The following is a 19,548-nucleotide window of genomic DNA, read 5'->3' on the forward strand; positions in this document are numbered from 1 at the left end:
GTTTTTGCTTTGCCTTACTTATTGCAACAGCCTCCTAACCTCTCTAACACTCTTGCCTCCCTTCCAGTCTTTTCAATTATTCCAGCTAGGTAATCTTTCTAAACAAGAAAATCTGATTGTGACACTGCCTTACTCAAAATCTCTCAAGAACTCCCCTTCGCTTTTTGGATAAATTCAAGCTCATTTAGTGGTTCAGGAGGTCCTGCATGGTCTGGTCCTTTTTTTTTTTTTTTTTTTTACCTTCTATTCCTATTCCATCTCTATTGATTAAAAGCCCTGAATTTGTTTCACCATGTTTTACCTTGTCTTCTGGGCTGTACACACGCTCTTCCTGCTACCAGGAACACTTTTACTCCCTTTCTTTCCTCTTCCCACCCCTCCACCCCACCCTCTCATTCCCATAATTCTGTTTTTTCCCACCTCAGCAGTTATAGCAATTACCTCTCTCTCTCTCCCTCTCCCCCTCCTCCCCCCTGCCCCCGCATAGACTGTCTCTTGAGAGTTCCATCCAGCATCTGTGTAATTCACTATTATATCTTCTGGCAAATAAATAGTTAAGAGCTTCACTCATATTTGTTGAGTGGCATTATAAAGGCAACTCTCCTCCTTTCAGTGCTCGGTCCCCACCACCTCTGTGAATTTCTGTAGTCCTTACTGAACACATCATTTGGCACCTACCTAGCACATTTTGCATTTATCTTATTATTTTCCAAAATGGTTCAGTTAGATTCAACTAGCTCACCACCTACTGTGTGGCCGGCCCTGAACTAGTTACAGAGCAATCAAAGATCATCACAATCTCCCTCTTAGGGGTGGAGCTTCTTGGGGGTGAGAGGGGCCCATCTTTACACTTTCCATGGAGCGCAGATCAAGGGGCTGGTGAAGTGGCATAGTAAAATGAACTTTGGCCTGGAGATCTTAAATCTAGGTTCAAACTTTGGCTATTAAGAACTATGCAACTTTGAGCAAGTCACCCTACAAATCTGAACTTATGTCCTCATTGTGATAAAGATATAGTTAGTACACTTTCTAACCCAAGAGGTCACTGGGTAGCTCAAATATGCTAAATTCTTATTTCCTCACTTGTCAGAGGTCATCAGTTGTTAGATGCACCAGGGATTCGATAGCTGGTTTTATATTGGTGTTGGGGGTGGGGTGTGAGAAGCATGATGTTACTTGTCTACAACAACTATAAAATGCATTCTGATTTCATTATCATTAAAATGAAAAAATTGCTTCTGTGAAGCACAGCACTAGGGTGTCTGTTGAAGTGCTCTGTTCAAGTATTCTGAATATGGAAAACCATTGCACTGTGAGCTCTGATGGTGGCACAGTCAGATATTTTCTGCATTAATGACTGAGCTGACTTTCCTCCTTCTCTCTTGGTTACATCTGTCAAGGATTTGCTCTGATTTATGATGATGATTGAAAATTTCAAACACTACGAAGTGAGAGCAGTGAACTCCCATGTACCCCATTATCCAGCTACAATAAAAATCAATACAAGACCACTCTTGTTTCATCTGTATCCCTATTCAGTCCTCCATCCCACTCCACAAACACCCCCCTCTCCCTTGGATGATTTTTCAAGCAAATCTTATATAATATCACTTGTAAATACTTTAAAGGAATATTGTCCAATAGACACTGGCCTCTCATTGTCTTCTAATCAGAGATAAACTAATTTTTTCCTAGAGGTGTTCACAAGCTTAGTATTTCATTGTGTACTTTCCCTGAAAGGTCTAATTAACCCAGCTGAGAAACACACACCTCATTAAGAAGACCCCAAACCAACAGTAGCTGCTAAGGGTGGGAAGTTAGTCTGCAAGTCACTACTTGGGGAGTGGAAATGTCATTGGTTCCCACATGACTGAATATCCTCCAGTTTTAAAAACAGTTTTCAAGGCATAGGCAAGACCAGAAATTGTTTTGGGTAAATAGTGAAGTTTTTTGTTGTTGTTTTTGTTAGCTTGCTGATTTTTTAAAAAATTTATTTTATTTATTTATTGGTTGCATTGGGTCTTTGTTGCTGTGCACAGGCTTTTCTCTAGTTGAGACGAGCAGGGGCTACTCTTCATTGTGGTACGCGGGCTTCTCTTGCTGCAGAGTACCAGCTCTAGGTGCGTGGGCTTCAATAGCTCCAGCACGAGGGCTCAGTAGTTGTGGCACACGGGCTTAGTTGCTCCTTGGCATGTGGGATCTGCCCAGGCCAGGGATCCAAACCCATGTGCCCTGCATTGGCAAGCAGATTTTTAACCACTGCGCCACCAGGGAAGTCCCAGCTTGCTGATTTCTTACTGACTTTTTTTGTTTTGTCTCTGTGGGTTTTATCATTATATGATATGGTTCTAATGATAGTATGTAAGACCATAATAGACATTAAGTATTTTCAGCAGAACTTTTTTATTCATAGCATATTTTTCTCACCATATTGCACTATAAAATGTACTATAGAGATATGAATGTATACCTCAGAACTAAAAATAAAAGCCCCTGTATAGTTTTCCAAAATACTTTTGTTTCTGGGTATGTGTTAAATTTATTGTGATTATGTTTAACATTTTAAAAGTTCAGGTGCAGGAGAGATTCCCTGAAAAGTCAGTTTTCTCTTTCTTTCTGACTAATATGTTTCAGTTCATCAGTGCTAGTTATAATACTTAAACAGCCACATATATACATATTAGATGAAGCTGTAGGTAATCGTATTTATAGTGGCAATTAGTTTCAGATAGTGGTTTACCCACTCTCTTAATCAAGACCAAAATTGCATGGGTAAACTTAAAAGTATGGAAGTTGGAGGGCAGAGATGCTCAGGAAAGTTTGCAGCATTGGAAGGGTGGGCAGATTTCAGTCAACAAATGCACGTTTCAGAATTCAAAATGCATTCTCTAAGCTGACTCCCTGGTTGTCCTGTGTCAGGGACATTTACTACTTGTTGGGTTTTACAGCGTTATAAACAGTGCTCCTTGGAGTTCTCTGCTTGGTAGTCTGAAACATGCTGGAATTTTGCTCCCAAGAAGTAAATGATTTTCATTTCCAGAATCAGTCATTTTTGAGCATTGAGATAGATTTATTTGAATCCATGCCTTCAGAGGCGTAGGAGTCAATCAGGATCCTGCTCCAGTGAAAAAACCTGATTCTTTATTGAAAACCCAGCTTCCTTTAAGAGGCACTCAGGAGCACTGAATTACAGGAATGCCATACAGCTTGTCCTTTATCCTTCCCACCACCCCAGGCCAAGGGGGAAAACAAGTTTTGTCTTTATTTTCACGAGTTGCCACACGGTGTGGAATCTTCAGGGCTATTTCTGAAACTTTGTAAATGACAGAAAAATCCTCTTTAACACACAGTTGAATGGAAGTTGGTTTTCAGATGTTAATTTCCATTTATTGCATAAAAAGACACAATGCATAAAGGACAGGTCTAGCTTAAATTGCCAACATTTGAGAAACAGTAAGGAGTCTGAGGTCCAAAGCTCTAAAACCAATCTGTTAACAAATGTTTATGGAATACCTATTTTGCACAAGTCTGCTGAAGAGGTTCAAAAGTCTGAGACAAACTCTCGCCCTTAAATCGCCTAGTTTAGTTAGGCAGACAAATCCAAACTCAGGGAACAATGCAAGAGTTAAGCAGTAAAACTAGACAGATACACAAGTAATGAAACAAGGCACTGTGTGGTTGGGCTTAGAAAATAGTGTTTCAGGCAATATATTCTAGTGATTTTGAAAAGAGGGATCACAGTGATCGGAAAAACCCTGGAATATTTTCACAAAGAAGGTACACACTGGGCTGGAATTGAAAACATAGATAAGAATCAGATAACCTTAAAAGGAAGGGGAAGGCAAACAGCAAATAGTTTTGGAGAGTCAGGTTGTACAAGTAGGGAGTGGGAGAGGTTAGAAGGGTGGGAAGGGGCCAGACTGGTAAATGCCTTAATGCTAACTCCCGGCAGGAGAGGCTAAAGATGATTCCTGGGGATCCAAGGTCGACAGCAGTGTTTAAAACTAGACTGTCAATGCGTAGGATTCCCTTTCCTTTTCTCCCTCCCCTCCTTCCGTCCTTGAAAAACAGAACCTGATTCGACAGGCATTCCCAGCCGCCTGGCATTAAGGCAGCAACCGGGGCGCTGCTAGGGATTCTTGCCCTGAAGTTGTTTCTCTGGGGGTGGAGCCTGGGGAAAGTCGGCGGGAGTTGGGCCAGGTCGATCAGGCCTATCAGCAGGCTTGTTCTGGGTTTTGTGAAATACGCTCAGCTGCCCGAATTTGCCCTGGGGTTAAAGGAGGTTCCGCTGCGGAGTGAAAGGCATTTTCCGGGCGTCCTCCCACTTCTGATGTCTGAGATGGCAAACGGCGGCGGCGCGCCCGCTGAGCACACACACAAGTGTTTTCTCACCATATGGTTAGTGTTTACAGGTTTCGTCTAGCTCCTGCTCCCCAGGAATGGAAAATTAATAACGTTGAGGAAAACGCCACTGTGTCACAGGGAGGGCTGAAAAACGGAAGGGCGCAGAGGGTCTCCCAGAAATACCCGGCTTCCGTGCAGACGGGTCTGCGGAATCTGCAGCCCCCCAGCCCCTGGCGCCCTCGGCCCGCCGGGAGGTGGGGACGGAGACTCGGGCAGCCCGGGCCCACCCGGCCGTCCCCCCCGGCAGCCAGCAGATGGCTCCCGGGCTCTCTCGCCGCTCCCTCGCCCCCTCTCCAGACGCCGGGCTTCGGCGGCCCGGGAGGGAGGCTGCGAGGAGCGGCGCCGTACCCGCCGCCGCCGCAGCCCGGGGCCGCGCGCCTCCCGGCTGAGTGCCCCGCGCCGGGGAACGTGCGCCCGGGCGCGGGAGGCCGGCCGGGGCCGCGTGCGGAGGCCGGGTCTCGCGAGGTGAGGAGGGAGCGCTGGAGGAGGAGAAGGAGGAGGAGGAGGAAAAGAAGGAGGAGTAGGAGGAGCGCCGAAGCTACCCCCGCCCCGCCGGAGCCCGGCAGGAGCCCGAGGAAACCCTGGTCCCCCGCCCCGCGCCGCTCTCCCCGCCTCTCCCCACGCCTTCCGCCTTCACCTAGGGCCGTAGGTGCGGCGCCGGAACCGGGCGGGAGCTGCCTGCGGCCGGAGCAGCGCCGCCGGGAGCCGCGAGCCGGAGCCAGCGCCGCAGCCGCCCCGCGCCCGCTCCCGATCCTGCCGGGTCTCCGTTCCGCCGCCGGGAACTGCAAGGAGGCGTCATGTAGCAGCAGCCGCACACCCACCTCGGATTTGCAACTATTTTTTTTTTTTCCCCTTTGGTGGGGAGGGGGGCGCGGCAAAATTCTATCTCCGCCCCCGCTTTCTTGCCTACTCCCATTTGCAAGCTGCATCTGCCTCTAAGACATTGAAGGGTTCGGGGGAGGGCGGGGGGCTCTAGATCAGAGTGGGACCTGCAGCACCCCCCGCACCTAGAGGGCCACCATGACCGAGGAGAGCTCCGAGGTGCCTGGGGAGTTGATAGGTAAGAGTCGCGCGGTGGTTGATTTTTCCTTCTACCTCTGCGTCCCCCTCACCTCCACCTCCCTTCCCACCTCTGCCCTCCCGCACGTCCCGCCGAGTCCCGGCGCCCCTGGGGTCGGAGTGGTGTCGGGCAGGGTCGCTGGGGGGCGCCGGGAAGTTTGCTGCCATCTGACCTCTTGAAAAGCCCAGTGCGGAGAGGCCCGGCGCGGGGACGAATCGGGAGCTCCGGGAGCGCACTCCGCTCCTCGGCTGGAAGCCCCCAGGCGCCTCCTCCCGCCGCGACCCGGGGTCCAGGTAGGCGGAAGAAGGGGGTGGGCTGCCTGGGTCTGGGGAGTTCTGGAAGCGAGGAGAATCCTTTTCAGCGCCCAGCCTAGTGCCCGCAACTCGGGAAGTCCGGGAAAGCCCAGCACTGGGACGGCTGGCGAGCGCACAGTAGGTCGCCTCCGGCACGTACCAGGAACCCCCCTGTCCCCAGAAAAGACCCGGCTGGAGGTGCCCGTGACGTGCAAATTTGGGGGAGGGGGGCGCTAGGCGGGTATAATGACTGAGCCTGGCAAGGCGTGGCTTCGCATAGCGATCTGGGAGCGAAAGAGTTACAGGACTGACGCAAACTCGGGCCAGGAAATTGAGGGTTAATGATAAAAGCCTTATTTCAATAATGGTTAACCTACCCATTCTCCCCATCCCGGGTCTCTTAGGGAACCTGTGTGTGGTACCCTATGCAAGGGGACTCATTGTTTGAGTCCCTTGAGGGTTTCTTTTGGTTGGGGGGGGGGGTCGGTGAATATTTTGTCTTGGGGTTTAACTTAATTATGTGGAGGGTTAAAGTGGCAGAGCTAAAATGAGGTTTGGGGGAAAAGTGTCCTGAAAACCAAGCGTTTAAGCCTGTGTATGTTTGTGTGTAGCATGTTGTAACAAGTTATGTGTTTCTGTGTGCACATGTGTTTTAATCCCAGTGATCTATATTCCTTAATGGCCTATCCTTGGCACACTGCACAGCCTACAGCTCAGAAAAATATTTAATCAGTGCTGACAAGAATTCTAACTGCCCATTCATCTACATTTGAGGAATTTGCCCCTCTGTTTCACCTTTTAGCCATAATACTTTGGAGGAGTTTGTGTGTGCTCTCCCATTAGTGACTTTACTCAGCAGGTGAAACTTGATGTAAGGAAGCTGTTGCTAGGCTTGTATCTAAGATGGAAGCGTCTGCTTTTGGTAAATTAAAAAAACCTAACTCTTTACCAAATGTAGGGTATAAAGTCATTCCCTCCCCCCTCCCCCATTCATGCCTCTTCCCTCCCCAACCCTGTAGAGTCCACTGGGAATGAGTGGTCCATCCAGTTCTGGGAGGCTGAAATCCTTCCAACACCCTACCCGGAAGAGGAAACAAACACCCAGAACCTCTGAAGATGCCTCCAGAGGTCCTGAGAAAGAGAATTTAGGGGAGGATTTGCCTCACTGGCTGTGGTTAAAGATAACTAAAGAAAGTGGTAGGTTTTTTAATTAGTTGTCCTTGAGCCTGGTGGTGAAAAGTTTGGGTAGTTACTTAGACCCCCAGAAAAAGGGTGATGAAGGATAGGATGGAAATAAAGTACCTTGTTTATATTGACGGTCCTAGAAGTAAATCCTTTGGTATATTTTAAAAGTTGAATTTAACCCTTATCTAGAAATGGAATTTTTGTGTTTATTGAGTCCTGCCCGTCTCACATATCTTTCAAACAAGGGACACGTGTTTTTGTGATAGGCCCAATATGAGTTTTCTGGGCCTTTAACTGGTTTAATTAGCCTGGGCTAGGGGAAATTCCTGCATCTGCTTTACTCTCTAATTTCAAGTGCTCACAGGAGTTCCGGCTCTCATCAATTCAAAATGGCAACCATGTGAAAACCTCAATATAGTCCTTTAAGGTAATCCCCCAAGGCATTTAAAAAATGTGTTGTATATCTTTCTGATTATTAAAGTAATACAGGCGTTTTATTTAAAAAATTTAAATGCAGAGAAGAATGAGAAGAATATATGTCACCCCTGTAGCCACCGCAGGATAGCTACTTTTGACCCATCAGTATGTAACTTTCTAATCTTTTTTCTTTGTATGTATCTTCTTAAGTCAATTTCTGATGTTCCTTTCTCGCAGTTCTTTTTAGGGGAGGGAGAGTAGCCTGTACCCGTGTTGAGTTCTGATAAGACAGGAGCTGCCTAGAGAACTCCCGGTGCAATGAGCTCCCCCACATGTCTCCTCCCCTCCCCCAACATTCCACCTCATTGCTGTTCCCTGGACGAACTGTACTTTCTCGTGTTCCCATGGCCTTCTCTTTGCTGGCAATGCCCTATCCTTCCCTCCTTCGCTCTTCTTATCTGAGTGGCTCTAAATTCTGTGGTGGGTTTCCAATAAGAGTATTGTGATCACCCTTAATAAGCATATATTTATCTGTTAAGCTGCTGCATACTTCATTTAGTGTGTGTAATCTAAAAATAAACTGAAACACATGGCAAATAGAAGTAAAAATTCTGTTTTCTTCCTGCACCCCAGTGGGTTGTCTTGTACACTGTGCTCTGGAAACCAGTGGTCTATTTCCTATTCCTTCAAGATTCAGCTCAAGGGTCCCCTCCTCCCCGAAACCTCGATGTATCTTCTTGTCCATGATCTCGTGGTAGTGAGTGCAGATTTGTCTAGTGGCATCAATCCAACTAGTGGCTAACAGTCATCCACTAGATTGTAAGCACCTGTGGAAGGCAGGGTCTTCTCTATCCTGGCACCTAGTAGAGTAGTTGGCACACTAGGTATATTTGTTGAATATATGAATACATCAAAATGATTATAGTACACAATTCAGAGGGGTGGGGGTATAAAGGAGTTTGCTATGTTTTGAAGGAAGGTAGACTCTAACTAGGAGGAGAATAGGGAAAGTGCATCCCAGGAAAGAGAATAATATATACAGAATCCTAGGGGGTGTAAAAGCTGGAGATGATAGAGGTAATTGGGTGTGTGCTTTTAAGTGTGTGCTGAGAAGTTAAACTGGAAAAGTGTGAAAGGCCATGAGTGGCGTGCTGCAAGGTTTGGGTTCATCTAAAAATGACTGTGACTCAGAGCAAGAGAGTGTGATCAGTTCTCTGGCTTTGGAGGGGTCACTTTGGTTCTGGGGGCTGATAGGTTGGAGGCGGTGGGCTTAGTCTCAGTGAGAGATTCTGAGGGCCTGATTGCAGGGTCAAGCCCAGGGGTCAGGAGAGGTGGTCCTAGGGGAGCAGGTGACTGGCTCCCTGAGAGAACGGAATTGGAAATAAACAAGATTTCTAGCTTCATTAAGGGCCAGAGGAGGAGCAGGAAAAAGTGACTTTGGGACCTGTTCAATTTGGGGTACACGATCGTGGGAGTCCCAGAAAGGCCCTCCTGCTACCACCCAACTTTTCAAGTCTCCCCTTCTTTCTCAGTTCCACCTTTGACCACTCTTTGGGGGATGTGGTGGTGTGAAGATTTTGAGAGGACAGATAGCCAGGAGCACCCTGGCTAAATTGTTTAGGCCAGTTTTGGTTCTTTGCCATATTTCCCAACCTTCACATCTAGGCACTCCTAGAAAACGATCATCTGTGTATGGCACTGTCGTGAGCACAGAGTCTGCTGGTGGCCAGAGGTGACCAGCCAAGGGAACCGATGAATTCCTGTTGTACTTATCGTCTGCCTGCAGTATAGTGCTCTATGCTACTGCCTGACGTAGCTCTTTTTTTCTTTTTATAAGAGGGGTCTTTTTTTAATTAATTAATATATGTATTTATTTTATTGGCTGTATTGGGTCTTTTGTTGTGCGAGGGCTTTCTTTTTAGTTGCAGTGAGCGGGGGCTACTCTTTTGTGGTATGCGGGCTTCTCATTGCAGTGGCTTCTCTTGTTGCGGAGCATGGGCTCTAGGCACGTGGGCTTCAGTAGTTGCAGCACATGGATTCAGTAGTTGTGGCTCACGGGCTCTAAAGCGCAGGCTCAATAGTTGTGGCGCACAGGCTTAGTTGCTCCGCGGCATGTGGGATCTTCCTGGAGCAGGGATCGAACCCGTGTCCCCTGCATTGGCAGGCGGATTCTCAACCACTGCGCCACCTAGGAAGCCCTCTTTTTTTTCCTCATGTGTGTTTATCCTCTTTGCTCAGCAAGATCGTATCATGCCTTGTGTGGACCAGTATTGTATGCTTTTATATTCGCCCCAGCATCTGAGCACACAGTCCAAGGCACAAAGTTAGGTGTTCATCAAATACTTGGTGGCTGATAACTATCAGGCTTATTAAAACAAGAAACAACAACAACAAAAGAGAAAGGAAAAAGAGAAAAAGGAAAAAAAGAAAAAAGACAACAATAATAAAAAATAAAAACAACCAAAAATCCTCCTTCAGATGCTCTGTCCTCCCCAATGGTTTTCTCTTATTAATAAAAGAATATAATGAAATTATTCCCTTCTTTCAGAAAGCATAAAGGATGTTATTGGCAGAAAGATAAAGATTGCATTGAAGAAGAAAGTAAAGTTGGAAGTGAAGGGAGACAAAGTTGAAAACAAAGTGCTGGTAAGTATTAACTTTTTTAAGTTTGGAAGTGAGAATGTTTTTCCCCTTCATTGTTTTGATTGCCTCATTTTCATGCAGTTCTGGTTCTGTGTTTTATGTTTCGTTCGAAAGTTCTGATGCCCATTTTGTCCTAGGTTAGTTGGAATATTTGTCCACTGAAAGTTAGAAGTAGGGTCATTTAAATTTTAGAGACTGAAGTTTTTTTTAAAAATTGTCTTTCTTAAAGTTGCAAAAAGTCACCCGCATCTAGGTCATTGCCTGGAGACTGTTTTCAGGTTATTTCAATGTTGGATGTTAAAGGGAGTTTGCTTATTATCTTTGTTGCAGCTGATTATCTGATTTTATCTGTGAGGACTTAGGAGGAGTTTAAAAAATTCATCTCGTGCCACCTTATTTTTTTTTAAGAACTTTTTTTGAGATACAATTAACATACAATAAACTGCATATATTTAGAGTTGTGTCACTTTAATAAGTTTTCTCAAACATTATATCCACATCCATCTCGGGGTGATGATCTGAGAATGCGAAGAAAGCAGTTGTCTTTTTGAATTAGTTTTTGGTGTTTGGGAGGGAAATGCTAGCTGGAGGCGGTATCTGCTAGTGCTGATGGGACTTGGGGGGCTCCCTCCAGCTTTTGGGAGGAGTTGCTGGGGGGCCAGGGGATCAGCCCTTGTGGAGCACAGGATTGTTAGGGAGTTGTCAGTGCCTGAGTTGTACCTTTAGAGAGGTGGAAAGCCTTTTGTGGTGTTTTTGTGGTTTCCGTGTTGAAATTGTGGCAAACCTTAATTTAAGCTTAGGTAAAACACACCTTGTTTGTGTTTTTGTTGGAGAGAATATTCTTTTTTTTTTTAAATCTTTTTATCATTAGAAATTTTCAAACATAAGCAGAAGTGGAGAATAGTATATTGAACTTTGTATACTTTTCATCCAGCTTCAACAGTTTTCAGCGTTTTGACAATATTTTATCTCCTCACGGTTCCCCTCCCTGCCCTGAAGTATTTTAAAACTAATCCCAAGCGTATGTCATTAAAAGAGAATTTTTTTTTTATTTTTTTATTTTTTTTGGCACACGGGCTTAGTTGCTCCGCAGCATGTGGGATCTTCCTGGAGCTGGGATCGAACCCATGACCTCTGCATTGGCAGGTGGATTCTTAACCACTACGCCACCTAGGAAGCCCAAAAGAATATTTTTAATATTCTGTTTCTTCAGTTGAAGTTGCCACAGAATTTGAAGTATCTTTCTGATAACATCTGTCTTGAGAATCTTTTGAAATATCTGACTGCCTTGCCCTGTGGATGGAAGGATTATGTTATTGACGGATGACTTCTGTTTCTCTGTGTACCAGTCAGGATGGCAGAGAAATTGAAGTGGAAAAACTTGATTGAGTGACTCTGGCTCTGCACCGAAATGTGTTCACATGTACATGCAGGCTGCATCATTAAAGTTATCAATAGCAGAAATGATCAGTGTCATCATTCTGCTTTATTTAGTTTTAATAAAGAATAAATTTCCTTAAAGTATGTTTTACTGAATGTTGCTCAGCCATAGGGTAGAGGTATGTTTTGGCAGTGGTAGTGTAGAGAGAAGAAATTTTGTTTCTGCCATTTGTGGTTTTATATGTTTACAGTAAGTCTTCACAGGATGGATTCACCTTTATACAATTTAAACACCAAGTAGCGTTTCCTGCAACAGGCTAACATGGTACGTGGTGTTATTTGGTATGGGCACTATTCATTAGAGTGAGAATAAACCCATGTCATGAGTAGAATTTGCAAAGTTAAAATTGCAAAGACGAATTTAAACATCCAATATAATACAGTTAGCACCATTAAAAAGTAGTTATGATTGATGCTTACTGTTAAGATTTTGGGGGGGGGGGTCATCTTAACATTAGCTGGAGTTAAGATTGTAACCAAATTACAAATGTATATGAATTTAAGCATTTATCTCCCCAAATCTGGACTCTAAGTACTTTCTAGTGGCTTTGGGTAAACTCGTTTTGGCTGTTCCTTACTTTCAGGGGCAGGAATTGTTAACAGAAATATTCAAGATTTGACAAAGCTTCAGGTTTGAGCAAGATGGTCTACGAATTAATGTTCTTTAAGTTGTTGATTTGGGAGTTTCTGAATTTAGAGAAACTCAGTTACTTAAATTAAAACGTTGGGGGGAATCTCCTTATAATTTGCATTTCTGACTTTCTTTTGGCTGTCAATCCAGTAAAATAGGGTATACATGAATTGGCTTAAGTCAGTATTTCTTTTTTGACTTTTATTTCTTGTTTCTTTCCCCCCAGTGCCCGCCCACTCTTAGTGTCCTTCCTTCTTATAAAGCTGAGAGTGTGTTATATGTGACTTGGTTCCTTCTTTTCACACTTGGAGACTTTATGCTATTTCTAGCTTATGTTTTGTAGAAGGTTTATCTTCATCTTCCTTCTCATGGTCATAATAGCTAATGTTTATTCAGCAGGCTCTCTTGAACACTTAATTATGCGTTGCCTTATTCGCTCCTGCAGCAGCCCTCTGAGGTGGGCACTGTTTACACTGCATTTGCGATAACTGAGATTTGGAGAGGTTAAAGGAACTTGTTTCAGGTCATGCAGCTACTTAACGACAGAGCTGGGAGTTGAACCCAGATCTTTCTCACTCAGAGCCTGTCCACTTCCCCATTATGCTCAGAATAAAAAGAAAATATCCTTTGGCTTTGTTCAGTGGTTGCAAACTTTCACGAAGATTTGGACTTTAGAAGGATCAGTGCTCCCTGTGTGGATTTGATTGATACATCATACATGGCTTGGTTCCACACTTGTTGAGCATCTACCACGTGCCAGATGTACAAGATGGACGTAGGTTCTGACTTCATGGGATTCAGAGCTGAGTCTAGTTGGGGAGGTAAACATCTCCACAAGCAGTGCTTTGAGATGTGCTACGAGCAGGATGATTGGGGGCACATGGAGGAACCCCTGACTCTGGCCGGATGGTCAGGGAAGACTTTCAGAAGGAAGGCAAATGTAAGCTGACACTCAGTGGACGAATAAGAGTTACTAAGGGAAGAGAGTAGAGACATGTTCTAGAAAAAGGAAACAGAATATGCCTGGAAGCCATCGAGAGCTTAGCATCTTAGAGACGTATTAAGTACAGCTGGAGCAAGGTGTATGGGGTGGAGAATGGCTGGGCGTAACGCTGATTCTTTTCCTTGCAGTTGGGATCAGGTGAAAGTTGGGACTGGTTAAACAGGTCTCTTCCCCCCACCTGTTTCTAATGACCATCATATGAACTTTAGCCTTCCCTCTCTAGGGAGGCAGTAGGGCTCAGCAGTTAAAGCCTTGGACCTTGAAACACGCATGGTTCACACCACAGCCCAGCCGTTTTATAACATTGTTCAGCCTCAAATGAAACAGGCCTTCGAAGAGTGTCTATTTGTAAATGGTTTCTTCCTAGATGAACCTAGATTTATTTTAGCACAATGCCTAGCACATCATGAACACCCAACAAAGGATAAAGCAGAAGGAACCAAAGGGTCCTGCGTTCTGTTTCCTCAGTGGCATAGAAGTGCCTATTCTTTCCATGCCCAAGTACTCACTGCCTTTATTGAGGGGTTGAGCTTAGTTTGCCGTAAGGCCAACATTTATTTATAGTTTGTGGTACCTTTTAAGCGGGATGGAGTGCAACTGATGAGACCCCAAATTCCTAAGGTACGTGCCAGTCCAGGGACATCAGAAATCCATGTTCAGGGGAAGAGTGTTCTATAGTCAAACAGGTTTTACAATCAGGTGTTAAAGATAAACCAGTGTCTTTACTGCGTGGTTTTGATTCGGAGCCTTTAGTACGCTTACGTGCATAGTAGATGTCTCAGAATGAGATGAAGTGTACTGTCTTTCTCAATCTTTTATGGCCAGAGACCTTACTGACCATAGTTTGAGAAAGTGGGATGGAAAAGGTCCAAGCTGGTGCCTTTGGGAACAGTTAAAGGGATCATGGAACAGACTAGAACAGGCTCTCCATCATTTGGAGTGTCCTCCTAGGGGACAGTTCTTTGGCACGTACTTTTTCTCTAAGTGGTGGGCAGGTCTGCCGCAAGCCACACACTGGCATCTGTCATCTGTTGCTGTAATACCTTTCTCTATTGTCTTTAGGGGATGTCATTAGGAAGTAATTCTGTTCCTTAGACTTAGTCCTTCCTCCCTTTTGGCTACTTGAATCTCCACCCAGTTTTTGCAGTACCTGGACTTTTTAAAGTGTAGTTTAATTTACATATTTTTTCCCCATAAAACTTTGCTTTTTTAGGTAAATGTAGATTTACCTACACTTATAAGAAATAATGCAGAAAGATCCTCTGTACTTTATCCAGTCTTCTCTATCTTGCAAAATTCTGGGGCAAGACCGCAGTCAGGATGTTGACACTGATACCAAAGGTGGAAACATTCCCATCGCCTTAGAGATCCCTCTCGGTGCCTTTCAGGGCCACACCCTCGCACCTGCCGCTTCCCTGACTACTGGGAGCCCCTGACCAGTTCTCCATTTTCATAATTTTGTCATTGCAAAAATGTTGCATAGTGAGTGAGTGTAATATATGTGCCTTTTTGGGATTGGCTCTTTTCGCTTCTAATAATTCCCTGGACATTCATCCAAGTTGTGTGTATCCATTGTTCCTTTTTCGTTGTTGCTTCTGAGGAGTATTCCGTGGTGTGGATGTACCAGTTGGTTTACCCACTCACCCACTGACAGACTTGTAGGTTTGTTTCCAGTTTTGGGCTCTTAGGAATAAAACTGATATAAACATTTGTTTACAGATTTTGGTGTGAAAATGTCTCCATTTCTCCCTTTGAAATGCCTAAGGGTACACTTGCGGGTTTGTATAGGAATTGCTTGTTTTTTTTTTTTTTCAGAAGCTGTCGTTTTCTATTTTTCAGAATGGCTGAATCATTGTGTAGTCCTACTAGCAATGGATGTGTGATCCAGGCAGTTTGGTGTGGCCTGGCCTTTTTTTAATTTTATTTTCGAGGACCAGTGGTTGAAAGAAGAATATTGTTGGGGGAAGCAAGGTTCCTGGTGCCCTTGTCCCACCCACGCTTCTGCTGTTGCTTGTCTGGGGGAGAGGAATGTAGCCTCCTCTCTCTAGAATGGTGCCTCTGAAGTGTGTGGAAGGTCTGTTCCTGGTCTCAGCTTTGTTTTTCCTATTTCACTTTGGAATTTGGGTTTGATCTTCTTTGCCAGCCCCTTGTTCCTCCACATCCCTCTTAAAGTGGGGGCAGAAGCAGGACTTCCTTTCTCATTAGACTGAGCAGGTCCAGGAAACTGTATGTAAGTGTAACCATTTCGTTTGTTCATCTGTTCCCTTGAAAACAGTTCATCCAGTGCTCATTTCTTTTGGGAAGTTAACCTGGAATCTCTAACATATTTTTTCTTGTTTATTTATTTGTAACTTTTGAGCATCTTAATTAGGCTTATTGGAATAACTATAAGTTAAGATGATGAAAAGTAAAAAGATGTTATTTGGCATAACGTATCCTTAAAAATTTTTTAGTGGCAGTCTTTCATTAAAATATAAACTCTACTCCTACCTGTTTATTTAAAAAAATGCATTAAAAAGAATATCTCTCACCTAAAAATTCTGTAAGCACCTTGGCCCACTTAATCATGAATTGATTTAAACCTCAGTCTCTGATACGGAAAGCATTGTTCTTTTACACAAGGCCATGCTTATTTTTTGTGGCTAGTCTGTTTAATATTTTCCTAATTCTCCCATCTCTAATGCCTAACTTGATTCAGCAGGACGACCCATGGCCTAGTCACTTCTCAGGCAAATATCCACACTGGAATTTGTGTTTTGCAGCTACTTTCAGGTGACATCAACGTTAGCCAGTGGTTTCCACACTTTTATTTATTTACTTACTTTATTGGCTGTGTTGGGTCTTCGTTGCTGCACACAGAATTTCTCTAGCTGTGGTGAGTGGGGGCTACCCTTCGTTGTGATGCGCGGGCTCCTCGTTGTGGTGGCCTCTCATTGCGGAGCACGGGCTCTAGATGCGTGGGCTTCAGTAGTTGTGGCACATGGGCTCAATAGTTGTGGCTCACGGGCTCTAGAGCGCAGGCTCAATAGTTGTGGCGACGGGCTTAGTTGCTCCGTGGCATGTGGTATCTTCCTGGGGCAGGGATCAAACTCGTGTCCTCTGTATTGGCAGGCGGATTCTTAACCACTGTGTCACCTAGGAATTCCCCAGACTTTTCTTTTTCTTAACCAGTTGTATCCTTTTAAAACATAATTTTCCATGGAACCAATAAAATAGTACTATTTTAGGAGTGTAAGTGTGCTTTGCAAGTTTATAGTTAAAATCCAAAATACTAGTATAAATCCAATCAGTGATTTCCATGAGGCTGTTTTGATGAACATAACTTAAAGGGGAGACTGGATTTTGTTTTGGCTGCTTAGTATAGAGAGACTCCCTATTTACCCATTAAGTAGTACAAATATCACAGTTTTTAAAATAGCTGATTTCTTGCAATCTCAGGATGCTTTCCAAATAAATAGAGATGGCAGGAGACGCTTTATCCTGAGTTCTGCACAAAAGTGGGTTATTCTGACAGTGAAGCTCCCCTCATTGTTGATCTCCCACAAGTTAAATTTGGTGTAACATCAAATCATGTGTTTGTGTTTTATCCCAGCAGTTAAAATAGAGGTAAAAATGAAATTCACATCAGGTGTTTGTAGATTGCAGCGGCTTCTGAAGAATGCTGTTGGAAAATCATTGTTCTGGGCCTCCGGGTTTACTTCCTTCTGCAGGAGGCTCTTGTACCAGTTGTTGGGTAATTTGAACAGTTCTCTTTGTGGAACTGTTAGGAGTCTCAACTTTTAAGGATCACTTACAATTCAGTGCATAGGTAATTTTCAAAGCACCTGGGTGAAGTTACATGACCCTAGAAAATTGAGCTTTAGAAAACAGCAACAACATTGAAATGATCTTCAGGAGTGGGTATCATAGAGCTCACATGGTTGCCAAGGGTCCTGGCAAAAGTTCTGGGAAACTCAAAAAAATCCATATTTGAGTGCTTTGGAATTTACCCCAACTCAGAACTGGAGTTGGCTCCCACTGGTCTCTGGGTAGGGGGTTGGAAGAACTCTGGCTCTGGGCATATGTTTCCAGGAGGCAGTTCTGGCCAACTTGAACTTGTTACCTGAGCTGCCTTTACATTCTACTTTCTCATCTGCATTTGCCCCAGTTTCTTTTGCAGTTGGGTTAGATGAGTCAGATGACCTTGGGCAAGAAGCTGTTGAACATATACCAGCCTTGGTGTAACTTTTCATTGTTCTTAAAAAGATACTATTTTCCAGACTCTGGGCATTTAGGTACACCCTGGGGGAGGGGAGAGAGAAGGGAGGAGAAGGGAGTATTCCAGTCTTGTGAACAGGGCATTGTGGACAAGGAGGAGGCAGGAAATCTAACCAGAATATGCAGTGAGTTGGGAGAACTCTTTTTTCATAGCTGTAAAATAGGTACAGAGAAAACAAAACAGAAAGGCTTTATAAAGTGAAAGGTTACTGTAACTCCTTTGTTTCATTTTATTAGAAACACTGTTAATATCTATTGTTAAAGTAAATTGAAAATGCCGCTAAAATCTGATGAAGGGTAGAACTTTTTCCCCTCCTGGTCATCCTCCCCTTTCCAAAAAGCTTGCTGCTTTTTGACAGAATACAAGGATATGGATTGGTATACATGGGGCCTATTATTGTCTGAATCTTTGTTCTTATGCCCTGTTACTTTCTTTCTGTCTCTCTCTCTCTCTCTCTCAATATATCTCTTTCCCTACCTCTTTTGAGAAAACGGGTAAAATAAAGGGAGGAAAGAAGGATGCTTGGATGTGTGTATGTGTGTAAATAAAAGTCTGTTCACTTTTACCCACTGGGTCTTTTCCCTCATCTTGGTGGTTTGGGAGAGAATTTTCCTTTTCTGCAAACGTTATCTTTCGATGAACCTTGGCCAGCAAGTATTTTGGTCTCTTTAGACATGCTGGGTGCACAGCAAGTCCTCTTAGAGGTAGAAGCAGAGATGTACAAATGCCCAGAACTGTTCTTCGAGCATCTCCAGCCTGTGGCAAGGGTTTGACATGAATGTGCTGAGTTCCCACTAAGGAGACAGGTGTATTTATTCCTACTGATCCCTGGGCTTTGGGGTCTTGGGAGACATTTATGGGCATTGACTGGGATGAGTAGGCGTGTCCTCCAGACAGGATCTGGTGTGGACAGACTGGTTTAAGCTGACCCTGGGGAAGTTTGTTCAGATCTGGCCCCCCTTGATTGCTGCCTAGAGGATCTTAGGGCTGGAGGACTCTTGGTAGCCATCTAGCTATGCACCCTAGCCTATGAGAAGTTGCATCTGTAGCATCCCTGATAGCTGGGTATCCATTTTTTGCTTCAGTATTGCTGGTGATGGGAAAAGCAAGAGTCTCAGCCCTTTCTTAATTTGGGCTGGAATGTGCTTCTTAGTAACGTCTCTGATTTTATTCTAGTGTAGTCCAATGGAACATTACAGGACAATTTTGCTCCTTCCTACATGAGTGCAGATCAAGTATTTGAAGACAGTTATGTTTTCCCGTGGTCTTTTAGTCCTCAGGTGAAATATACTCACTTCCTGCAAATCTTAATCCTTGGAGGACATTGCTTTCAGACTTTTCACTGTCTGATCACCTTGCTTTGAACTCCTCCTTTTAAGCTGTAGGTGTCTGGGTGTCACAGATGTTTGGCAAACACTGTTAAACTGAATTCAACAGACTTTCTCAGGGTCTTTAATGGGCTTTTGTAGCTTGTGCTTCTTGAAGGGGGGAAGGTAGTGTGTGGCATCACAGAATCTGTTCTCCAGACCCTGTAGGAAACATTGATGTGGATGCAGTTGGCCAAGTGAAGAATGCCAGCTGCACGTGGCTTTGGCCAAATAAAGTTTTCTTCTTGTTTTTAAAAATTTGAAAGTATCTATGCTACTTGCATTACTAAAAAGTTATAAAATATAAGGAAGTAAAACTGAAGCATCACCTAGTCCTGTCAATTTGGATGTAATCATTGGAAAAAGTATCAGTGTTTCCATATTTTTCTATGCAAACATACATAAACTGTATGATCTATTTCTAAAATGGGCCCCTGAATCCTATTTTGTAACCTACATTTAAAAAAATATATATATATTTATTTATTGGTTGCATTGGGTCTTTGTTGCTGTGCTCGGGCTTTGTCTAGTTGTGGAGAGCGGGGGCTACTCTTTGTTGTTGTGCTTGGGCTTCTCCTTGTGGTGGCTTCTCTTGCTGCCGAGCATGGGCTCTCGGCTTGCGGGCTTCAGTAGTTGCAGCTCCTGGGCTCTAGAGCGTGGGCTCAGTAGTTATGGCGCACAGGCTTAGTTGCTCTGTGGCATGTGGGATCTTCCTGGATCAGGGAACGAACCTGTGTCCCTTACACTGGCAGGCGGATTCTCAACCACTGCGCCACCAGGGAAGTCCCTGTAATCTACTTTAAAATTTTACTTTCTGATGTCAAAGCTTTCCATGACAATTATATAT

At 44.2% G+C, this 19,548-nt stretch overlaps 2 protein-coding genes across 5 annotated transcripts in view; one reads left to right on the forward strand and one right to left on the reverse strand.

Annotated features, from left to right (window-relative positions):
• Positions 1-19,548, reverse strand: part of LOC130831436 (cytidine monophosphate-N-acetylneuraminic acid hydroxylase) — a 285,113-nt gene that overhangs the window by 176,633 nt on the left and 88,932 nt on the right. The gene's annotated exons all lie outside the window — the stretch shown is intronic.
• Positions 4,296-19,548, forward strand: part of CARMIL1 (capping protein regulator and myosin 1 linker 1) — a 303,069-nt gene continuing 287,816 nt past the window's right edge. The window contains exons 1-3 of one of the 4 annotated variants that reach the window (XM_057699573.1): positions 5,016-5,464; positions 7,298-7,369; positions 9,908-10,005. Coding sequence is in view for 2 of the 4 variants with exons in the window: in XM_057699569.1 (XP_057555552.1) it covers positions 5,425-5,464; positions 9,908-10,005 (138 nt within the window). In the remaining 2 variants the exon portion in view is untranslated. Of the gene's footprint in view, positions 4,399-5,015; positions 5,465-7,297; positions 7,370-9,907; positions 10,006-19,548 lie in introns of those variants that run through there. The other 3 variants (XM_057699574.1, XM_057699569.1, XM_057699572.1) reach the window with 3 other exon arrangements.

Source organism: Hippopotamus amphibius, chromosome 11 (genome assembly GCF_030028045.1).
Source record: "Hippopotamus amphibius kiboko isolate mHipAmp2 chromosome 11, mHipAmp2.hap2, whole genome shotgun sequence".
NCBI classification, from domain to species: Eukaryota; Metazoa; Chordata; class Mammalia; order Artiodactyla; family Hippopotamidae; genus Hippopotamus; species Hippopotamus amphibius.